The 22,927-nt window shown below is 44.6% G+C and overlaps 1 protein-coding gene across 2 annotated transcripts in view; it reads right to left on the bottom strand.

The window, feature by feature from the left end:
* The window catches only part of col4a2 (collagen, type IV, alpha 2), a 64,315-nt gene that overhangs the window by 10,392 nt on the left and 30,996 nt on the right, over positions 1–22,927 (bottom strand). Inside the window, exons 5-29 of one of the 2 annotated variants that reach the window (XM_031584939.2) lie at positions 10,513–10,647; positions 10,249–10,293; positions 9,970–10,086; positions 9,723–9,791; positions 9,554–9,589; positions 9,258–9,311; positions 8,755–8,790; positions 8,523–8,564; positions 8,226–8,300; positions 7,756–7,800; positions 7,563–7,610; positions 7,305–7,340; positions 6,734–6,778; positions 6,163–6,223; positions 5,544–5,654; positions 5,253–5,399; positions 5,026–5,097; positions 4,536–4,687; positions 4,337–4,409; positions 3,904–4,010; positions 3,263–3,446; positions 2,292–2,336; positions 1,822–1,896; positions 1,487–1,585; positions 875–1,096 (exon numbers count right to left, since the gene is read on the bottom strand). In XM_031584939.2, the coding sequence (XP_031440799.1) occupies positions 875–1,096; positions 1,487–1,585; positions 1,822–1,896; positions 2,292–2,336; positions 3,263–3,446; positions 3,904–4,010; positions 4,337–4,409; positions 4,536–4,687; positions 5,026–5,097; positions 5,253–5,399; positions 5,544–5,654; positions 6,163–6,223; positions 6,734–6,778; positions 7,305–7,340; positions 7,563–7,610; positions 7,756–7,800; positions 8,226–8,300; positions 8,523–8,564; positions 8,755–8,790; positions 9,258–9,311; positions 9,554–9,589; positions 9,723–9,791; positions 9,970–10,086; positions 10,249–10,293; positions 10,513–10,647 (2,131 nt within the window). The remainder of the gene's footprint in view (positions 1–874; positions 1,097–1,486; positions 1,586–1,821; positions 1,897–2,291; positions 2,337–3,262; positions 3,447–3,903; positions 4,011–4,336; positions 4,410–4,535; positions 4,688–5,025; positions 5,098–5,252; positions 5,400–5,543; positions 5,655–6,162; positions 6,224–6,733; positions 6,779–7,304; positions 7,341–7,562; positions 7,611–7,755; positions 7,801–8,225; positions 8,301–8,522; positions 8,565–8,754; positions 8,791–9,257; positions 9,312–9,553; positions 9,590–9,722; positions 9,792–9,969; positions 10,087–10,248; positions 10,294–10,512; positions 10,648–22,927) is intronic. The other variant, XM_012819691.3, reaches the window with a different exon arrangement.

Below are 22,927 nucleotides of genomic sequence, written 5' to 3'. Positions count from 1 at the left end.
TACATTTATATATATATATATATATATATAATAAAAAATAATATATATAATAATATGTATTTTTTTGTTATTTAAAGACCCCCTCCAGTGAAAATGTAACCTTGTTAATATGTCCATATAGTGTTTTTTATATAATGAACATATCATGAGCAGAATAAGCAGTCGATGTCAGGGCTTGGAACTGCAGTGTAACGACTCAAAAACACGGAATCTGACAGCCTGGGTTTCATATGTCACAAACCAATCCCGTTCTTGTCTCTCAGGAGGGAGGGGTACCGTCAGTATACATATATTGTACATAGTACTTCTGATGAACAAGATGGTTTTCTTCAGAGACTTTCTATGGTGTTCAAAATGTTTCACCCTAACGGCATATCTGGATGTGTATCATTTCAATCTAGCTTGGTCAGAGCTGGCGATTAGGGCCAACGCTTATTTAGCACATTAGCAACACATTATTAGCTGTGTGCTAATGTAGCCAGGCCGAAGGCAGGTGAATAGAGGTGGAACTAGTTAGCATATTCATAGACCCATGAATACCACATGAGGCGAGTGAGTAGAGCTACATCGAAGACATTTTAAGGGTTTTTCATTAAAAACAATTGAGGAAGAGGGATGACTTTTTAGGGATTTAATTAATGCAGGAGAGGGTCTTTATATGCCCATTTAGGAATTTTGAACATGAAATGAAATAATGAAAATTCAGTATGTGTACATTGAAGAAATTATTTATGAGATTAATTGTTTTTTTTGTGGTTGTGCTGCTCCCTGCTAACTCTCAACCAATGACGCACTCATACTGTGGCTGAGATCAACCACTCTGATATTCAGAGTCTCGAGGGCATTAAAATGATTCAGTGACTAAAACTCCCACCTGGGTATCCCCGAGGTCCAGGTGCTCCTTGGAGTCCGGGCTCTCCAAGTTGTCCAGGAGGTCCAGGTTCGCCAGGGGACCCAGTGGAAGCGTATAACACCTCACCATGGGCACCCTTCTGACCTGGTTCACCATTTCGACCATCGCGACCAGTTTGGCCATGGTTTCCATCAGAACCTTTGAAACCAGGTATACCCAACTCTCCACGGGGACCAGTAAAGCCTAGAGGAAGAGAACATTTCAGTGCCAAACCTAAAGCAATCTCAGAAAGTATACAGTATATATATATATCCATGTATATGTAGATAGACGTAGATACTGCCCCATATGATAATCAGACATGCTCCATAGATCATTTTGGTAGATTATATCTAGAAGATTCAAAATCTTTGGCAGTATGTATCTTTCAAGAAACACCTACACTAAACAACAACCAAAAAAAACAACGATAGACCACATTTTTCTGTATGAAAGATAATTGAATTAAATTTGTCATTGGAAGTCCTAATATGTTATTAGATAATGAATGTAGCTTTAAATGTAATAGTGGTATCTATATGGGTGGAAATTGCCATGTTGCCTGTGCTGTATGGAAATGTACGTGTTACACACCATTTGGACCAGGGAGTCCTCCCCGGCCTAGCTCTCCTCTCTCTCCTTTGACCCCCTCCTCCCCAGAGAGGCCCGCAAAACCTTTGATCCCTGGAAGCCCTGGAGCAGACAAGACAAAGACACTCATTTAAGTTTGATATACATTAGAAGAAAGAAAAGAAGAAAGAAAGAAAAGAAGAAAGTGTGCAGTACACAGATGCGAAAAAAATAAAAATAAATAAAAAATCCAAATGGCATCTTTACAATGCAATGTTATATTTTATATCACAAACTTAACCAAACAGAAAACATTACACAATGATTTTGCATGCACCTGTCTTATATAATTTCCTTACCTGGGAAACCATCCAGCCCCGGAAGGCCAGGGCTTCCTGGCTTACCTGGAGGTCCAGGGACTGCATCACACTCCCCTGTTAATAGAACACAACTATTTACTTGCAAAATATTCACCCATTCCCACTGATAAAACCATGCCTCGGCCATGCCGGATTGGCTGACTGTCCACTATGGAAAAACAAAAACGGTGAGAGCCTGAACAGTCCCTCAACTTACACAGCATAGACAAGAGTGAAGTCAATGCAAAATAAAACATGACATCACTGCCATTAAAGTCAATTGTATCTGTGAATACAAAAAGCGAGTGAGAGTAGCACTGAAACGTAAAGGATGGGTGAGTTTTTAAGCTCCAAATCAATAAAGCTAGTTTGAAGTGAAGTTGCCCTTGCCATAGAAAACTGTGAATGAGGAGAATGATCAATGCAGGAAGGCTTTTTTAAAAATAAAGTTGCTGATTTTTTTCAGCTACCTTCTTTATACACCAGGCCTCGTTCTCCAACTTGAATACAGCCTCCTTTCAAAAGCACACAAGATAGATAGATAGATGGATTCATCACATATGAGAGGGAGAAGCAAGGGTTTGATCTCAAACACACCTTTGTGAAGGCACTGTTAAAAGGGAGTACAGTTGCAAATAGTACACTCCTACAGTAAAGTAATGCTAAAACATGGCTCTCATCTACAGAATAGTATGAAACATACGATTACAATATATACTTAAAACTGGTATGGATTGAACCAATGATACTTTTTGTTCTAACAAACTAACTTTGTCAGTCTTTTTTTACAATCTGTGAGGCCAACAGAAGAGCTCATTTAACCAACATGGGCCAAAGGTTTCTTCACATTTATATCAATCTAATACTGAGGTTTGATGGGATTTGGCAGAATAAGTAGCCTATATTATTCCTTAAAGACATTTTGAAATGTAAATGTATTTCCTAGAGCTTTGTCTTTCATCTGTGATGTGTGCTCATTGCTGGTGCCTATCCTTTGACAAAGATATGACATGGTCAACTATGGCACCCCTCAGATTTCTCCTCCACCCTTAACAACAACATTTGGAGAGCTATTAAATCTTTTAAAATCCTCGTACCATTTGCCAAAAAAACAGGACGGGCATATTCAGTAAACCAGAGAATGTCTAATAGAAAAAGGTAAGCTGTCTAAATAGTACATCCTCAGGGCAGTTCTATTCATGATTTGATACTATTGCAACTCTCTCATAAGGGGTTATTTGTCTTTTAACAGTGTGGTTTGAGGGAAGCAACTGGGCCACTGAATAAAGCACAGAGAGAGTGAGAGAGACGGACTGAGGAACGATGAAGACAGGAGATGAGAAGGGACAGAGTCGACCTGGAAAAATGAACCCGTGTGAGTGAATCCATGAGGAAGAACAAAGGAGAAAATGGAAGAAGCGGATAGTAAAAAAACACATACCTGGGGTTCCCGCGGGACCGGGCATGCCATCATAGCCTTGGATTCCGGGGTCACCGGACGGACCCGTCTCCCCTTTGGCGGCACCTAATGCCTCGCCAGGCTCCCCTGGTGCTCCAGGGAATCCAGGCAGACCTGGTCGGCCTCCATTGCCAGGTTCTCCAGACTGTCCAACCGGCCCATCGCCCTGGGTAAGAACACAAATATATAGCGATACTATATCTCCATCTGAAGAACTAGACGGCAGTCGTTAAGAGGTAAGGTTAGGGAGGTACTACTTCTAAAGTGCAAGGCTGTGATACTGGCTTAGACTAACAATGGTTTGAGAAGAATGTGAAACAGAGGGCCAATCCACTACAATTTCCAGAAGTCCCCAGAAATGTTACAATAAAATAAAGATGTCTTCAAGCAGTATGAGTGTGTAGTCAGTTGAAATGTCCAAATGGCCTGAATCAAAACTTATGGCATAGGTAGCAGACAATACCTGCCCCAAATCGTCATACTTGTGCATTTGCAACTTATGATACTCTATCCAAACACATCCTCACGGAGGGAGATGGCATGGTGTTTGGGTGTGCGATTCTGGAAGTGAAATCGCATCAAGACTCGCTGATGGGAATTGATGGCTTTGGAGTGGTACTCACTTGGGAGCCCTGGATTCCAGGGATACCTGGAGCCCCGCTGAAGCCGTTGCGGCCTTGGGGCCCTGGGCCTCCTGACGATCCTGGGTCTCCTGGGTCCCCTGGTGATCCTGTGGAAGACACAGTATGCATTCATTTCAATGGATGATTTTTATCTGATTGTCCAAACAATGCCATTGTGGGATGTCCATGTTAGATATGGAGGGCTAAAGCCCATGCATTCACCAACACAGTTGAAAACAGCCGTGGCATCTCTCAATCTACAGTCGCTCATAGACGTTGACAGATGATTATGCTAGTTACTACAGATCTGAGACCAGATTCACTGTGTGGCAAAGATGAGCCAACTACCTCTTCTAACACTTACCAACCAAGCAAGAGAAATGAGCAGTTTTGAGATTTGTTTTGTGACAAAGACGAATGTGGTGTGTCAAACCTTTTTGAGTTGCCACTGTGGGTTCTCCTTTTCTTCCCTTGGGCCCAGAAGAGCCATCAGGTCCCGGAAAACCCTAATTGATGAGAAAATGTGTGTGTGTGAGAGAGAGAAACATTGTAAAACAGAAAAACACTGTGATATACTGATGTATTGCAGTAATGTGGGAGAGTCAGGAACAAGAATAGGAAGAGCTACTCACAGTTACGCCAGATGTACCAGGGCGACCTTGGTCCCCTTGGTCACCTTGCTGACCCCACTCTCCCGACATGCCAAGGTCGCCTATGCTACCAGCAGGACCAGGGAGGCCGGGAAGCTCACTTACAGAGTTGCACTCACAGTCACCATGATCTCCTGAACTCAGGCAATACACACACACACACACACACACACACACACACACACACACACACACACACCACACACACACACACACACACACACACACACACACACACACACACACACACACACATACACACAGACACAAGTAAACCAGTGAACCAGATGCAAAAAGCAGTGTTCAACAACATACTAATATCACTACTCTGTGCCTGTTTTAAGTAGTACACACAACTGAGGTGCTGAGTTTTACTTTCTCCTTCAGTGATATAAATGGCTCAGAGTGGGTTAGCACAGACAAGGTCTGATAAAGGCCAAAAAGGACATCAGACTGTAGAGATGGGACATACCTTTCCCTCCTCTCCTCCCAGCTGAACCTGGCCGTCCCCCCGGGCCTGCCGCTCCTTTCAGATGCTCTCCCCCTGAAACGGACACACAGATTTAGCGCTTTGATGGACAGATTGACATGCCACACATCTATGACACTCCGAAATAACAGATAGAGGATGGTTAGAGAGATGAGGATGTTGTCTGAGTGATGGACAGAGCTGTTCATTCCTGTACGCCATAAACTCACATGATCCTCGAGGTCCAGGCGGTCCCGTGTGGCCCGCCGAGCCATCGTCTCCGGGGGGTCCTGGCTGTGTGGCGGGGGTTCCTGCCTCCCCCTCAGAACCCTTCTGGCCTTTGAAGCCCTTCTCACCAAATGGGCCAAAAAAGTCCCCTGTGTTTTGGTGAAAGAAAGGTGATTTAATCACGACATTTAGTGGAACTCTTATGAAAGCATGTTACACTATTTTCTTTTCCATATGAAAAGGTTCTGGAGGTTCTGTCTGTTTCGTAGAGGCCCATAGGCTGTGTTACTGACATGTTTGTTGTTCCGAGGAGGGAGGTCCGGGGCGACCAGGCAGGCCTTTCTCCCCCTGGGGTCCCCTCTCTCCCTGGGGGCCTAGCTGTCCTGGGGGGCCCGGCAGCCCAACTACAGACACCAGAGACGGAGAGCACAAGAAAAAGACAGGGTGAAAGAAGAGATGGACATCAGATGGAAACATGACCAAGGAAAGGACACATTAGATTTACATTTAGTCATTTAGCAGACGCTTTTGTCCAAAGCGACGTACAAGGGAGTACATATATTGAGGAAGGAGGGACAGACACAGTTACAGTCCTGTACAGTGAAGTGAAATCAGAGAAATCAATCCAGACTAATAATGGTCAATAAATCATGTGAAAATAAAATGATCATGTGAATGCAAAATACATCATTAAAGACTACATGCATGGATAAACAGGTACCATAGACCCGTAAGCCCAGGAAAATAGATGGGTCTGAAGATATAAACATGTCCGTAGTAGGAAAGGGGCTGACACATATAGGCAACATTTCAACAGCATTATTAGATGTTGACTGAGACCATTCACACTCAGAGATCCAATAGAAAAAGGTTATAGAACTGTCTCTGATTAGATCTAGTCATCTGTCTCACCTCCTCGCTGCCCACCAAAGGAATCACTGTAGATGAGCTCGCCAGCTTCTCCTATCGCACCCTATGACCATGCACACACACACACACACACACACACACACACACACACACACACACACACACACACACACACAAACATACACACACACATACAGTTATAACATGTTAAGTTTAGAATGACCAAACAAGGAATCTCCTCACCTCTTAAGTCACAATAAAAAAATTTGATGCAGATATTTTTATTTGAGCTAATTCAGTGCGTTAGCGGTAGCATTTTACTATGTGCTAATTCAGTGCGTTAGCGGTAGCATTTACTATGTGCTGGTATCTGATCGTTAGCGGTAGCATTTACTATATGCTGGTATCTGATGCCTGGACACGTCATGTGACATCAGTATGAACTGTACATTTAAAGTATGAGAATTGTAAGTATGAATATGAGTATGATAGTACGAGTATTTGCACTGATTAATCCTAAAGGCCTTCGCAAATAGATAACAAGGTCTTTACTACACACATTTCTCTGTCATCAGTGCATGAGAGATTGGACAGTAGATGTGATCAAACAAACCTTCTGTCCTCGTCTTCCAGAAAAGCCAGGATATCCGGGTTCACCCTAGATGGTGAAAGCAGGGAAGACATACCTTGTCATTATCTTTCACAATGTCTTTGGCAATCAAGGCATTTGGAAATCAGTGCAAGATTTCGATCCTACAGATTTAGCGGTTCCATTTAATTTGTACTCATTTTCTTTGAGGACAAAAAAAAGCCTGCAATTAAATCAACAGGAGGTTTACTCCGTGATGCATGAGTCATTAAAATGGCCAGCGCATATTCTGATATAGCTGTATATGAAAAGACACGGTACTTCAGCATTGGCACTACACAGAGAAGAAATGGTGACTTAGTGACTCACTGCTTCACTGATTAACCAATCCCATGTACCACATGACAAACAATTCCACATATGATCTAGCTAAAAAGCCAAGTTCATCAACATTTCCTAACTTATACTAACTTCCCAACTTCTTAACTTCCCTTATTGATACTAGGCAATGACCACAAATGAGAAAGGTTAGACATCGGACCCCCCCCCCCCCCCCCCCACAGACAAACACACACACCAGAGAAACAGATCATACCCTTAGTCCTGGCTGTCCATTCAAACCAGGCAGGCCCTGAAAGAAAGCAAGATATGACCCAGAGTTAATTTCAAATCTTCAAATCTCACTCTGCAGTCAAGCCTCTCTGTCTGGTCTGACATTCATTAATCAGTCAGTCTTTGGTGTGCGTCCCCATCTCTCAGGGCGTGCACTACAATGCATGTTATTACTCTCAAGTGCACAAACAAGGACACTCCACTGCCCCACCCTATACAACAACATATGTCCAAAGTTTACCCGTGGTCCTGGCATCCCCATGATACCGTCTTCTCCTTTGTTGTCAGCCTAGAATACAATTAGAGACGAGAGTGTAAGCCTCGCATCGAGTCATGTCTCAAGCAACTGTGCACTGTTATAATCTCTACTAGTTAAAAAATACCCTGAAATTGAAATCTGCTAAAAAATCAGCTTTTGGTCATGGTGTGCTTACGTTGTCTCCACGTTGACCTTTCAACCCTCTTGCACCATCGGGACCCTGGGGACGGTTAAGAGTTTTTGGAAGGCTTAGTCAAGCAGAGATTTCACCTAAATGCTTTCACTAAGTGGTGCTGAAGATTATAATTGAAATTCTCACTTGTAGAACTGATTCACATAAACAAACACACACACACACACACACACACACACACACACACACACACACACACACACACACACACACACACACACACGCACGCACACACCCCAACACACACACACACACACACACACACACACACACACACACACACACACACACACACACAGAAATAATATACACAGTGTACCTGGCCCAATCTTTAATCCCCAGAGGACAACCCACAGTGTTTTTCTCATAATTAAAAAAATCCTATTTCAATTTCAAAATCTATATCAATATCGAATTTCACAGAAACTCTTCAGTGTGTTTTCTAGACTCACTGGGAGCAATGGAGAGGGGAGCTGGCTGTGCGGGTAGGTGAGGTTCCCTGGAATCCCTGGCTCGCCAATGTCCCCCTGTGGAGAAAGGAGGTCATTACAGCACTGCCTGATGCCCCATGTTCACTCAGTCATACGAATCAAATTACATTAGCGTGGCACTTTCGGTACATTCACACTGGGTAGTACATAAATAGCCAAAGGTCCCAAAGGTGGAAATTGTCTTATCTGCTAAACTGTTAAAAAGTATCATACCTTTTCTGCTTCTCTGTGATGTTAAAACAGCTATGTATCACTCACCAGTTCTCCTTTCTCTCCCCTGATCACTTGGGTCATTGTCCCCTGATGAAAGAGAACAGAAAACAGAAGGACATCATTAGACATCCGAATAAGAGCATATAACAGGGGCACAGAAAAAGTATACATAAACCCAGCAGAGTTTTTTCTCAACCTGAACCTCTGTGTTCAGTGTGAATACAGTGCACTTGATTCACTTGGTAATGTTTGCTAGCACGGGGATTAGCTAGTTTACCTTTTCGCCTTTGGGTCCCTGGAAACCAGTTGGCCCCTAAGATAAATAACAAAACAACGACAGTTAAGATCAACAAGTGGTTACAACATTGCTTTGGGCAGTTCAGATGCACACATTTGTGGCAGTATGTTCGTGTGTGTGTGTGTGTGTGTGTGTGTGTGTGTGTGTGTGTGTGTGTGTGTGTGTGTGTGTGTGTGTGTGTAAATGACTCATTTCATTTTATATTTTAAAATGTAGCCTTTCCTGATCAATTAGCCATGCTCAATATCATAACCTCACCTCAAACAATCACAGGATGGCCACAAGATGGCCTCATTGGGTGAGTTATGAAGGTGCAACATTGGGTGAGAAATTAAGGGAAACATTGCAGAAAGTGGCCTTCACCTTCCTTGAAAGATGTCTTCTTTGAAAGTTTATCAATGATCATCTGTTGCTACGTTTCTATCTGTACGTGTGTGTGTGTGTGTGTCTGTGTCTGTGTGTGTTTGGAGAAACAGATTTACCTGTGGCCCTGGAGTACCTCTAGGCCCCACCCATCCTGGGTCACCCGGCGCCCCCTTGTGGTGAGAAAGAGAGATAGAGAAAGGTGGAGTTGGAGGAAATCCAGCAACTTGTGAATAACAAATGTCAAAATGTATATAATATATAAAAAATGTATATAATACATTATATTTATATTATTATATTATACTTAAATTTAAAATTTATTTTATGCTTTTAAATAAAGAGATGAGAGCTTAGACCCTTGGTGCGTGTTGGAGAGAGCGGGGGTGAGAATAATGAATCAGATCAAACTTACATTATATCCGGCGGGTCCTGCCGGGCCAGGCTCTCCCTAAAACACACACAGGACAGAGTAAATTGAGAAGGTCTGCAGAGCATACGCCTGTCATCTGTCTATCACACACACACACACACACACACACACACACACACACACACACACACACACACACACACACACACACCTGGAACCTTCGCATGAAGATATGGAGATCCAAATCGTCACCTTTCTCTCCTTTCAAACCTGGTTGTCCCTAGAAAAAGAAGTAATGAAGGCAGAGAGAGGTAAGGAGGGGAGGAGAAAAGAAAAATAGAAGATTAAGACAATTGGAAAAGAGCTGCAATGTTGAATCTGTCTAGAATTTGTCCTCTACAGCATGTCCTCCCACAGCCTCTCCGCTACAGGCCTGGCTGAGGCAGACTGGCACATACCGGATATCCTGATCTGCCCGAGGTGCCTGATGTCCCTGGCAACCCCCCGTCTCCCCTCGTCCCGTTGCAGCCGTCTGCACCCGGTTTCCCCCGCGGACCGCCTTGTCCTGGGTGTCCCTGGACGTCAGAGAGGACATCAGAGGTTAGAAATGAACAAGTTCCAGGTCTCGTTTCCCACTGAGGAGTGCTGGTATGAAAACATCTAAAAGCAAAGCCCACTGGGCGAACTAGTAGTGCAGTGAAATAAAATACTCCAAGACACAAGGGGGCAGTACTTACTGGAATGCCATTGCCTCCTGAAAAACCTGGAATTCCTGTCATTCCCTGAAGAGAGTCACAAATTTTGACATTACTTATAAAAGTTACCATAATTATTAACATGAGCATTTTGTATTAAAATACTTGATACAATTTGTATTTCATATCATTTCAACATTCTCAATTCTCAATATATGATAACTTCAGCAAGTCTTTAGGAAAAGTTAAAATGACTTAGAATAGACTTGCTTTGAATCAACAAGTCGCACAAGAGTATCCCCTTACCACAGATCCTTTAAGGCCAGTGACGCCTGTTCTTCCATAGTCCCCTTTCTGTCCTTTCGCCCCCTCAATGCCAGGGTCCCCCTCACGTCCAGGTGGGCCATTGGGCCCCTGTGAGCCCAGAGGTCCTGGGATGCCCTGTGATTTAGACAGGCACAAAATCATGAAACCACTATAACAACTCACAATGAAGGTTAGAGCAATAATCTTTCAAGCATACCTTTCATCTCTTCCTTTTATTGATCAATTTAAAGTACATTTTCATGAAAGTTAAAATAAAGAAAGTTACCAATCACAGCTGAAAGGTATCACCTAGACTACAGAGCAATGCTGGACATCTCTCTTGCAGCATTTAAATGAACACTTGGTGGCGATATTTATCCAGAAAACAAATAACATTAGTGAAATACATACATCAAGTGCTGTCAATAATTGAAATCATAATAGTATATGTTTTTTAATAATAATAATAATTCATGAGCTTCATCAATGTGATCTGATAAAATAACTGTGATCAGCATGCATGCAGACTCACCTGTTTGTGCAACACACATTAGCACCAGTGTAAGGGCTGAAGATGAAAAGCTAGTATTGGTGAATTAAAGTCATCACAGCACCATAACAATGCAGCAGTTTGCACTAAAACCGTGTACTGCACATCTTGAAAATAATATACAGACTGGCAAAGTTGTACGTTTGTATGTCCTAATTTGGTCAACACCAACATTTAATCTTCTTACGTAGCAACTCTTCTTTTGACCACTAGATGGTGACACATATCTATCTAACACAGCAGTAAGAACAAGTCTCACTCTGCACTTTAAATTGCTACAAGCCCCCCTCTGCCTACGCAGAAGAGCAACACATCATCATATATGAACTGCTATAAGCACTAAGTCATACATGTTTGGCTTATCTGCCATGCCATGAGCGGAAACACCTGGCTGGATTGCTTGTGAAGAGAGATCACTGACTCCAGGTCAGTTGTCAATCACATTTACACATGATAGGACCAAAGGTGCAGAAAATATGACCTTTCGTCTTACATTGCTTACATTACCCTGCCAAAACATGTACCTCTGTAATACAATATATCCACTGCCTTTTTGAGAGAGAACAGCAAAAAAAACAGTAGGTTTATTTCTTCCCCCAAAATGAGTTTTCTTTTTATAGGAGTGAGAGAACTTTAAAAGAGTGTTCATTGTGTGATGTTTATGAGCAGGTGCTACTGGCGCTCAGAAACAAGGTTTACAAGATGAGCGCCAACACCGCTGCCATGGTTACGGCACCTCACTGCCATGGTTACATCTGTGCTTCTTCTGCTTGTGTATTTTTTTGTTGTTTCTGCACAGATATCCAACAAGAACCTGCTGGGCAGCAGCTGGCTTTATCGCAGTGATCGGGCTGTGTTTGGAGTGTCAAGCACTGGAGCATTGGAGTGAAACCCACTCCGCAGGACGGATGGCACGACATACACATACCCTCCCTCTCTGTTATCTGGGGCACACTTCAAACGCTCAGTTCATTCCCTCTGCTACACATACACACACACACATATATATACAAACACATGTGAATAGACACACACACACACACACACACACACACACACACATACAGATACAGACACACATAAGCCTTATCTGATGTGAGATTGAACAGTCAAACAGTGGAAAATGAAAAAAAAGAAGGGTACAAGTGGGGGTATTTCAGTGTGATACACGTCAAGGAGGAGAGAAAGACTGATGACAGAACAGAGAAAAGGAGACAGGAGAGCTGTACAATGCCTGCTGAGGTAAAGACTAGTGAAGAAGAGCACATGAGTTCAGGGGCATTTGATGGTGTTTAACCATGATGCCTTCAGACTTCACAGTCTTCTCAATGCCATGTGCTTACAAACTGTGTAGGGATCTGATTATATACACTGACAGAAAGTCATATAAAGGAAGGTAGAGTTTGGGTTGATAAAGAGCTGGAGAGTGTGTATGAGAGGCAACAGAAGCGACCATAAGACATAGTTAGCTGGCTGGAGAGAGGGGGGGAGGGGGGGGAAAGGAGGACAGAGTAAGACAGATGAAGAGGATAATGCTATGCTATCTGTTAGGGAGGGTTCCCTTAATTACCAGTGAATATTGGAATACCAAAGGGGAGATCAGAGAGGACTCGTTCATCACTGTGATGAATAACACATAGACTAGGGGCTGCGGCTGCCCAGCACTAGGGGTCAAGTGTTCTGACCTCTGAACTCCAAGTTTGACACTTGACCTGATGTTTGTTGGCATCACGCCGGGAGCAGCCCAGTATGGAAGGTATCGATGTCCTCTCCTTCACGCCTGAATCTCATTCTAGCTTTACGTCTCGTTCTGTGTCAGGGCATGGAGGGACTGTGGCACGTCCAGCTAGAGCAAAGGGAAAGTGTGTGTGTGTGTGTGGGGGGGGGTGGTCTATGGGGGTGGTTGCTAAGGAATTCAGGGAAACAGAATAGCAAGAGTGGGTAAGGAGTGTGGGTGTCCTGACCACAGTTGACTGCTTGGGTTAACTGGATGAGACAAAAGTATTTAGAAGTGTGTAGAAATGAGTGATTGTGTGTTCATGAGCGGATAGCTGCAAGCACAGGGGCTAATCAGAAGATCGGTGCCTAGCTTAGACAGCAACAAACAGAAGTTATATAAGACTTGTGGAGCTCATAAACAGGCTCTGAAGTTCAGCAGGTCCAGCTGAGAATACTTCGGTGTGTCTTCGGTCTGATTCTTGCATCTGTGTTCGTAGGTACCAGAGCTGTGTTTTCTATAGTGTGTGGTTATTGTATGAGCGAAAGTGTGTGTGCCTGTTAGTGTGTCAGTGTCTCTGTGTGTGTGTGTGTTTACGTTAGAAAGTGTCTACATTCACATGTGAGCCCTGGCACACTCGCATGCAATGTGGTAAGGAACGACTTGTGTTTCAAAACAAATGGTCAGGGCCTGGACGAGAACTCTGGATAATGATCCAGGAAAAGAATTATGGGTAATAACATTCTAATGAGGTTGGGAAACTAGTTTGGAGATGGGGGATGGAGGGGGGCGGGGTCACTTGAAGCAAATATTTCCCTTTTGTTGCATTCGGTTATTTCCAAGACCACACTGGTCTAAGCTCAGACCCCAACTGTTACACGTGAGGTCAGAAGACACAAAAAAACTGGACTGTCCAAACAATCAACTGGCCGATTCTGAGAAGGGCAAAGAAAAATGAAATGAGCCTGGTGATTCGTCCCTGAAAAACTAGGGGGGCCGACAATATTAAAACTTTAAAATAATTAAAAAAAACAGACATGAGAAAAATGTAAGCAAACAAAATGAGGGCCCCCATAAAAGATCAGTGTTTGGCAGATAAGAGCGTAGGCAGATGTCACTGAGTCAACCATGACCACTTGAAAAGAAGTCTGGTTCTCAGGACTGTTATAGTAACCTATATTTAGTAGTGCTGTTTAGTGAACTCAAGCGGAATGGAACTAACTTTGAAGAGAGCACTCTTCTTTCTTGGAAGTTCCAGTGCAAACTACTACATGTGATACACACAGGCCTCATAGCAACCAAACCAAAACAGTGAATGCAACATTGAATTGATCCTGCTGTTGACTTGAATGCTGGAAACACACACACACACACACACACACACACACACACACACACACACACCTACTGTAGCTAACATATCTTTTCAATGTCTTCTGCCAACTAAGCATCTCTTTCTCTTTCTCTCTCTCTCCCCCTGCTCTGCTCCGACACCCATTCTGGTGTGCATGTCTCTAGTAAAAGCTTAACTCCTGTGTTACGAGCGGGGAACCTTGATAGGCTTGTTTTGACAGGTATCCATTGTCAGGCTCTTGTGAGCTGAAGCCTGGGACAGGTGCAGGCCTTTCTCTGCGACCCCAACACCTGTCACCTTTCCCACACTCTTCTCTTTGAGTCTGCCAACCGGATTTTTTGGAGGGGGTGAAGAGTCCTGGAAAGCTCTCTTCCTCCCTGATACATATTGTGTTACACACAGACACAAACACCTATTCGTTCTGTCTGTCACAATTGCATCAACATTTTGGCACAGACAGTGATCCATGACAGGCCGAAATTCTTTGGCGTTATCTTTCTGGTGGTCAAACAGATTTGATGGACTGCCTGTTGGGGTCAAAGCCTTGAGGTGCGGCCCCGTCTCTCAGCTCTCCACTGAGCATTATCAGACAGGAGCATCTCTGGGATAAAAGGACAGTGGTTCCCAAAAGTTTTATGGCAGGCCCCCTTTGACAAGAAAAAACAATACAATGCAAAGATTGGGATGAAAATATAGCCTATTACCACTTTTACCCCCCCCCCCCCCCCCCCCCCCCGCAAAAAAACCCAGTTGTTGCATGGCTCTTCTTAAACATTGTTTCTACATTTGAACAGCTAACATTTTCAAACGGATCAAATCTGGCCTAATCAAAAACAGTTTTATGATGGTCTATGCATTGTTCCATTCTTTGGATCGGTTCATGTTAGGCACATATCTGTTATTTTAATAATTTGGTTAGCTATCCCGGCTAAACGGTAGGGCCTGACCATGTTATAGAAGTAAAAGGTAAGCTATAAACTCATGGCTGAATAGATTGGTTTTAGGTTACTATGCTGTAAGAGCACTGCCATGCAACATTGGACCTGTACTTGTTTAGGTTGTTTAGGACTCGTTCGTTTTTTCCAACCTCAACCCGCGGCCCTTTTGCTGTAAGTGCGTGCCCCTGCTGTCATAGGGGTTTAGAAACCATGTTCAGGGTGGAGCCCTCCATACCCCTACCCCAGTCAAAACACCCACGGCCATGTCAAAACTGCAAGAAATTAATTGCAGATCACACATTGGGCCTCATTCTCGAACGCAGTTAAGAAGAATTTAAGAGGAATTTAAGAGGAATTTCTTCTGAATTGGATTGAGGACAACATTTGGCATTCATGAAAGTTTTCTCATCTGGGATTTGCTCTGAATTTCAGAAGACTTTCCGAACTCGAAATAGCAGTCGTAACTCGGCCAGAGTTTTCTCAAATGCGATTCCTTAAAAAACCACAAGATGACCCCGTGGGCCATCTTGTGGTTTTTTGAGGAATCGCATTTAAGAAAACTCTCTGTGTTAATGAATTTGTGAGAAATCGTTGGTGATTGCGTTCACATCAACTCTACAGATCCTCGGATTAAAGTATCATTAACAATTACGTTTCACATGTAGGCCTATAGTCATGATTCTACGAGGCACCGTGATGTCATAAAATAAATAAAAGGACTACACCGGAATGCTGCGCTCGTCTAGTGAGCATCGTTTGGCACTGCCGTCTGTGCAAGTACGGCAATCCAGAATTTTCAAGTAGTTCCACGTTGGTGGAACGAACTGCCTAGCACTACCAGAGCAGGCGCGTCCCTCTCTACCTTTAAGAAGCTTTTGAAGACCCAACTCTTCAGAGAGCACCTCCCTTCCTAACTGGCACTTCGACTAGTGCTTAACTTGCACTTATAGCAGTTACATTCCTGCACTTCGTTTTTATTTCCTATTTCGTTTTTCTATTTCTTATGTAAAGTAGTATTTATTGTTACACTAGGTCTCTATTGCTCGTAGCTTGACTGTTCTATCCCTTGTACGTCGCTTTGGACAAAAGTGTCTGCTAAATGACTAAATGTAATGTACACGAACACTGCAAATGTAAGTGAATAAATAAATAAGCACTAAACTCAATCACGTTGATATAGCTATAGTGGAATAGAATGGACATATCTACATCCTGCAACAGTCCATCTCTGCACCGTTCAAGTCATAGACATATATAGTTGAAGTTAGATCTGCGTTTACGCGACGGTGATCGCTTTCCGCTTTGACATGACTCGTTTACGAGTTGCTTTCGTGTAGATTCGGTCGATTCCGACTGCACACGTCACTACGGTTGCGTGCCCTTATAAGGAGCTGGCAGGGCGTGTATGTATGCAAATTCAGGAGCACGAGAACGCGCTTTCAATTTAAGAAAACTCTTCCGGGGGAGCACAGCCCAGAAAACTTCTGCTGCGTAGGACCACATTTTCAAGCGTGCATGAATTTGGCGGATGTCTTTTGCTTACGTTGTTTTTCCGAAGCCCGTAAGAAACATTTCAGAAGAAACTTCAGAAAATGTTCGAGAATGAGGGCCATTGTCTCTATGCACACTATCCTAAGGCAAATTCTAAAAGCTGCGAGAAACTCAGATTTCAGCTGATATTGAGTGTTGCTATCAAATCTCTGGCAAGAACTAGCTAGCTTGTAGCTTTAAACTCATAGTTTATGTAGTGCTGCACTACATCACAGAGAGGTGGAAAGACTTTCAGGCTATGCTTGCAAAACCTTCTCTGTCTGCCACACAATAAGGCTATCAAACTGCATATGATCCAACTCTATCCATGGCTGTTTAAATATCACTATATTATTATGTCAAGCTATTTTATTACTGCACTCATCAACTTCAAAATGTTTTTTTTTGCCCCTTCTTTGACGTGCCTTTCATGTTTTCTCTGAGCCATCCGTCAGGGCTATCGAGCTCCATATGAAGGATGGCATTTATCTGTCTGTGTATCAGACAGGGGCCAGCCCAGGCGCAGAGGGGAGATACAGCTCGCATACCTCTTTGGCAGACAGCAGTGAGCCGAACTCCAGAGACCCACACAGACGTAGACACTATCTGGCCCCATCTCTGGCACTCCCACAGCAGAGACCCTACATACAGGCGCTCCCTATGCAGATGTATCTTTGGAGCCTGCTCCAGCACCACGCTACACAGTGGACTTCTTTCCACCAATGTGCGTCACTAGTCAATACGAACGCATGCATGGGTGTAATCTGTCAATGGGTTGGCTGCCGTCATGGGCCCCTTATCCCACCCACAGAATGTTCTAGAATCTAGAGGATGTCCCGCCATGTGCTGCAGTGCTCAAGTGCCGCTGTGGAGCACATGGCTTCATGCTGTAATGCATGAGTGGAGTTGGCTAGTGCCTATGTGCGAGTCTGTGTGATTTCATATGGCGTCTATATATGTGTGCGTTTGTGTGTTTGTGTGTGCGTGTGTGTGTGTGGCCCTAGCTTCAGTGTTTTCTGTGTTTCCACATGAGGCCTTTTTGTTTAAGTATCATGTATCTCTTGTGTATGTGTGAGTTTAGATAATGTACATATGCTTGTGAGTGGCCAGACCTCTGTTGGCTTACATTTCCACAAACACAACTGCTTGCTCATCACTTTTTACTCCATTCTGCGTTCTATATATTAACTGGGCATGACTGCTCACTGACGTCTGCTATGATATTGGAGACAGATGGGGGGTGAGGGCAAGGTCAGTGGGCCACCAGCGCGCACAGCAAATCAATGGGGTTTTTAAAAAAAAAGAAAAAAAAGAAATCACCTTTAACTCTGCTCAAAGCAGCATGTGGGTCCACTCAGCAAGCTCTCAATCTTCTGCTGTGCTGCCTGTGGGAGGTGTGGTATCACCTCGGTCGAGCACAACCACTGACTTATGCCACGGCGATGAGACACAGGAGACGTTATACGTATACATACCCCTCTGCACATAAACAGGTTTCGTGACGTATGGATGTAGAGTATACTTTTTTTCGGGTCTGAATACCACTGGTCACAAAACTAGGCCACATGTTTAGATTCCTCTGAAGGTTTTGAGGCCAAACGTTTGACTAAAGCCACAGAGAAGCAGCAGAGGAGATAAGAGAATATCTAGATGGTCTGATGGATTTAAAAAAAGATGTTTTGCTCTTCTTGTCCTTGTGCCAAGGGCATTTTTGTTAGATTCAAGCCTCTGGGTGAATAAAAACAATCTAAACGATCTTATCGAAGGTTGAAGCAAAGTTATGGAACTCACGGGCGGGCAGAAGTTATGAGACCTTCCAGCACTGTTGGTTTCAGGCAAGGTGCTCCACTCCAGCAGCTGGGCCTGGTTCAGTTTAGCTTAGCCCTCCTTTTACAGGCATTGCAGTGTTTCGCGGGCTGCCGTCCAATTTCTGCCACCTCTCCTGGTGATATTTTCATCTCGCACTTCATTCCGTCTCCTTCCTGGGCACGCTCTCTACCTAAGCCCACCCCCCCCCCGCCCCCTACCACCCCATCCTCTCCTCTCAGTCTATCCCTCCTCAGATGGACATAAACACAGAAGTGCCGGTCAAGCCGCTTGACCTACTTTCTTTGACATGCTTGCCATCTTTTCTGCTCCGGCAGTAACTGGCCACTAAAAACAAGGCGAGATTTATGATAGATCCCTGAGTTTAAGCATGGTGTTCTCGGAGAATGCAGAACAAAGGGAACAATGACCAGATGCCTTTTGGTACCGGTGTCCTGAGTTCAGCAGTGATGCATTGTACCTCAAACAGATTTTATTCTAACAGAAGATCGGGTAGTGTTGCCCCGCAAGTACCTCTCGTCATCTCTTACTGTTTGTACATATGTGAGTTTATGTGTGTGTGTGTGTGTGTGTGTGTGAGAGTTTATGTATGTGTGTGTGAGGTTATGTGTGTGTGTGTGTGTGTGTGTGTGTGTGTGTGTGTGTGTGTGTGTGTGTGTGTGTGTGAGATTATGTGTGCATATGTCAGTTTAAGTGTGATTTTATGTGTGCATATGTCAGTTTATGTGTGTATGTGTGTGTTTATGTGTGTATATGTGAGTTTTTATGTGTATGTGTGTATTTATGTGTGTGTGAGTTTATGTGTGTGTGTGTGTGTGTATTTATGTGTGTATGTGTGTGAAAGAGTGAGGGTGCACATATGGGTGTCAAACAGATGGAACAACTGGCATGTGTTGAAAAAAAAAGCTTGAGGTGTTCCATCATGTGGGAAATCTTACATGCTACAAAAATCTCCTGGCATTCTAGGAATACAAGTCTGTTTTCTTCACAGCATTTACCATTTTCCAGTCCTGTTGTATAGGTTACACACGAACAGGTGAGAACCTCCTTGGCCTCTGTGCTATCGTCTAGTCTGGAATCTCTCTGTACTCTCCGCTATCTTTAAAACTGTGTGAAACGTGATTCTGCACTGTGAAGTTGCACCTGCACAAATCAACACCATCCAGGGTGACACTGATATGGGGAGAGAGAAAGAGAGCGAGAGAAAGAAAGAGAGGTAGAGAGAAAGAAAGCATTTTCTCTCAAACACAGGGGAAATGGCCTCCGGTTATTTATTTATTTAACTTCTCAGTCTTTGACCGCCGTCACGCATGACTTGCAGATGTGTTCTCCCCTATAAAATGGATTACAGAGAAAGATTGGCGTCACCTTTGACCCCACTGATTGGCCTTTCTCTTTTCTCCTTCTCTTCCCTGGCTGACGAAACATGAACTTCCAGCTCCTGAGAGCACAGGCCTGCCACTCAACTGTCAATCCAAACAAAATCAAAACGAAACGAATCCAAAACGAAAATGAGGGAGGGAGAGAAAACAGGGGAATGAGAGCGAGAAAGAGAGACAGAGAGAGAGAGAGAAAGAGAGAGCACGAGCGAGAAAAAGAAATAGAGGGAAATGGAGAAATTGAGGGGGAAGTACAGACTAACCTCCCCTGTCACAAGGACATCACCTTGGAGTGTGGCGCAAGGAGGTTGGAGCAGGGGAATGAATGAGGACACGTGGACACACGGGAAGCCAGAGTAAAACAAACTGGTGTCTGTGGACGTGTGGCTGGAGGAAACGGGCGATCAGTCACTTCTCGTTCTCAGCGCCCTCCCTCTGTTATACCCACCGTTGTAAATCACCAGGTGACGAGGCTCCGTTACCGGCCGGCGTAAATCACTAGGCGACGAGCCAAGCTCGCTGCTTCTCCACAGTGACCTCAGGGATCAGGGCAGACTTCCTGTCTCCCTCTTCCCCCCCCTGCTGTCTGTTTGGTCATCCTCTCCTCCTTCTCCCTGTTTTTCTTCCTCTCAGTCGTCTTCTCGCGCCTTGTCGGCTACCTTCTCTCTTCCTGCCTTGGCGTCTGTCTCCTCTCTCTTGCCACCCTTCCTTATTTCCTCTTTCCCCTCAGTCTCTGAAAGGTTCTGGGTCAAGCCCCATGTCGACCTGTTTACTGACAAACTGGAATGCTGCACACTTATCATGTCAGCTATATGCACCAGCTCAGATGGTGCCGTTAGCTCACCATTTAGGAATTTTGGAGAGAGAGACAGAGAGATAGAGGGAGACAGAGAAAAGGAGAAAAAGAGAGAGAGAGAGGGGCACTGTTTTCACTTCATCCCCATGACGAGTATGAAAATGGCTTAAGCCATGAGTAGGAGGGGTTGGGATGGTGTGGCAGAGAGTGAAAGTCAAAACAGAGCCATGGTGATATGGAAATACGCTAAGCTCTCCATCATCCTCTCATCAGTGGGCAGAGTCCCCTGATCTGTATCATGGAGTCAGAGGCAGACTTGTGCTGCATCTCCAGTCTGTGTGTGAGACTGAGCCAGAGGGAGAGGATCTGGACCTCATGACAATTACACACTGTATCAAAGCATAGCCGTGCAGCTGCGCTGCTGCTGACAGGCCAAGGGGTTCAGGATGCAGGGGGAGAGATCTCTCTCACTCTCCCACACACACACACACACACACACACACACACACACATACACACATGCACACAGGCATGAACACTCTCACACACACAAATTCTCACACATACTCTAATCCATACACACGCACACACTCACACGTACGCAACCATTCAGACAAATTTACATCTGGTCTCAGCAAGGAGAGCAATGACCTCAGACTTGACCTCAAATGTAGCATGACACTGATAAAAAGCCCGTCGGAAGTAGATAAAATGTATAACATTACGGCAATGACTTCATCCGAGTCACGAGGTGCAGAGGCTCACCTGACGGACACTTGACAACTCCCTCTGCTGAGCTTTGGTCAGTTTTGAGAGTACAGATCTCACTGCACACAGTGGAGACACACACACACACACACACACACACACACACACACACACACACAAACACACACATACACACACACACTAAGGAGCACGTGTCTTGAAACTGAGATGGCATTTCTGGCCCAAGTGTGACCCTTTGATGTGATCAAAGCTGTTATGGGAACTAGGAGCAACGGTGAGAGGGGGGACAGGAAATTCTACAGGGGCGGCCACGCCTGTGCCCCGGTGGACATCCTGGAACATAGCATGCCGATCCTGCCCAATGGTGGAATCCCACACCATTCCACACTTCTAAACCCACTACTGTTTGACAGTATTCACAGGGCTTACAACACTTTTCCATCTTCCAAGTCAGTTGAGGTCAGGGATTGATTCAAGGTGTCTGGAGACTTATAAAAATAGACTTATAAAAAGAATAATGAACAATGGCTCCAGTACAGCTGTTCACATAGACAGTCACTGTAGCTCAACTCGTACAGCAAGGTACACAAAATGTCAGGGATCAGGGAACCAACATACTGATGTGTGCCTTAAATTAACTGTTAGTCACTTTGGTTAAAAACACCTTTTAAATAAACTTGCATGCCAAGTTTTATAAATGGAGAACACCAGCTTTACTGAAACTCCTCAGGATCCTCCTCAACACAGTTAACATCAGGAGAGCTCAGCTGGTCACACCCATGCTAATCCAGCACAGGCAGGCCCAGTGTGAGTATTGCATCAGTGCAGTCAGCCCAACAGAGGTTAGCGCAGAGCCCCATGCTGCTAACGGGCACTTCCTGGTCTGATCTCCTCTGCTGCTGGTTGGAGTGAGCACTCCCAGGGCTCCTCTCCAGAGCGCTAGTGGCTGGAGTTCCAGAGCTGGACTCCATTAGTCACATGAGCTACTCAAAACCCCACCAGCCCCCACAGCCCAACCCCCGGGGGCTGTGACACATGCTGTACTCCACCCACACACAACCCCCCCCACCCCCCTCCTCCACCACCACCTTCCCACACACACAGGGCCAGAGCACTGCTGTGGGAAAGAAAGATGGAGGGAGGGAGAGATGGAGGGGGAGAGGGGGAGAGGGAGAGAAAACGAGAGATTCCTTCCTCTCCTGGACTTGCTCTCGCAGCTGTGGTCTGGTTTTTCTCGTGCTGAAAGCCAGAGGGACCGTGTTCATGACTTCCTGATGGCCCAAAGCTGACTCTCCGAGGTGTGCTCTGCGCACCAAAACATAAGACTTGACACGATGGCTGCTCAGCGCCTGTGCCACGGCACGCCCCTCAAGAAAAATGTCTCATAGAGCTGTTTTCTGCTGCGTTTATCGAAGTAGAGAAATCTGTTTACTGTGACTGTACCGCTGGTGCCAAACAGCGACGGTGCCGAGGGACCAGAGCATGCTGCAGGGGGTGGTTTCCCAGACACAGATTGGGTTTTCAGCGCGCAGAACTTTCCAAATATCTCACATCTGCCTGAAACACTCATGTGGGATTTTAGCAAATCTGATGTT

This window comes from Clupea harengus, chromosome 2 (genome assembly GCF_900700415.2).
Source record: "Clupea harengus chromosome 2, Ch_v2.0.2, whole genome shotgun sequence".
Taxonomy (NCBI): Eukaryota; Metazoa; Chordata; class Actinopteri; order Clupeiformes; family Clupeidae; genus Clupea; species Clupea harengus.
Note: the sequence above shows the minus strand (reverse complement) of the source record. Positions and strands in the feature narration are given on the sequence as shown.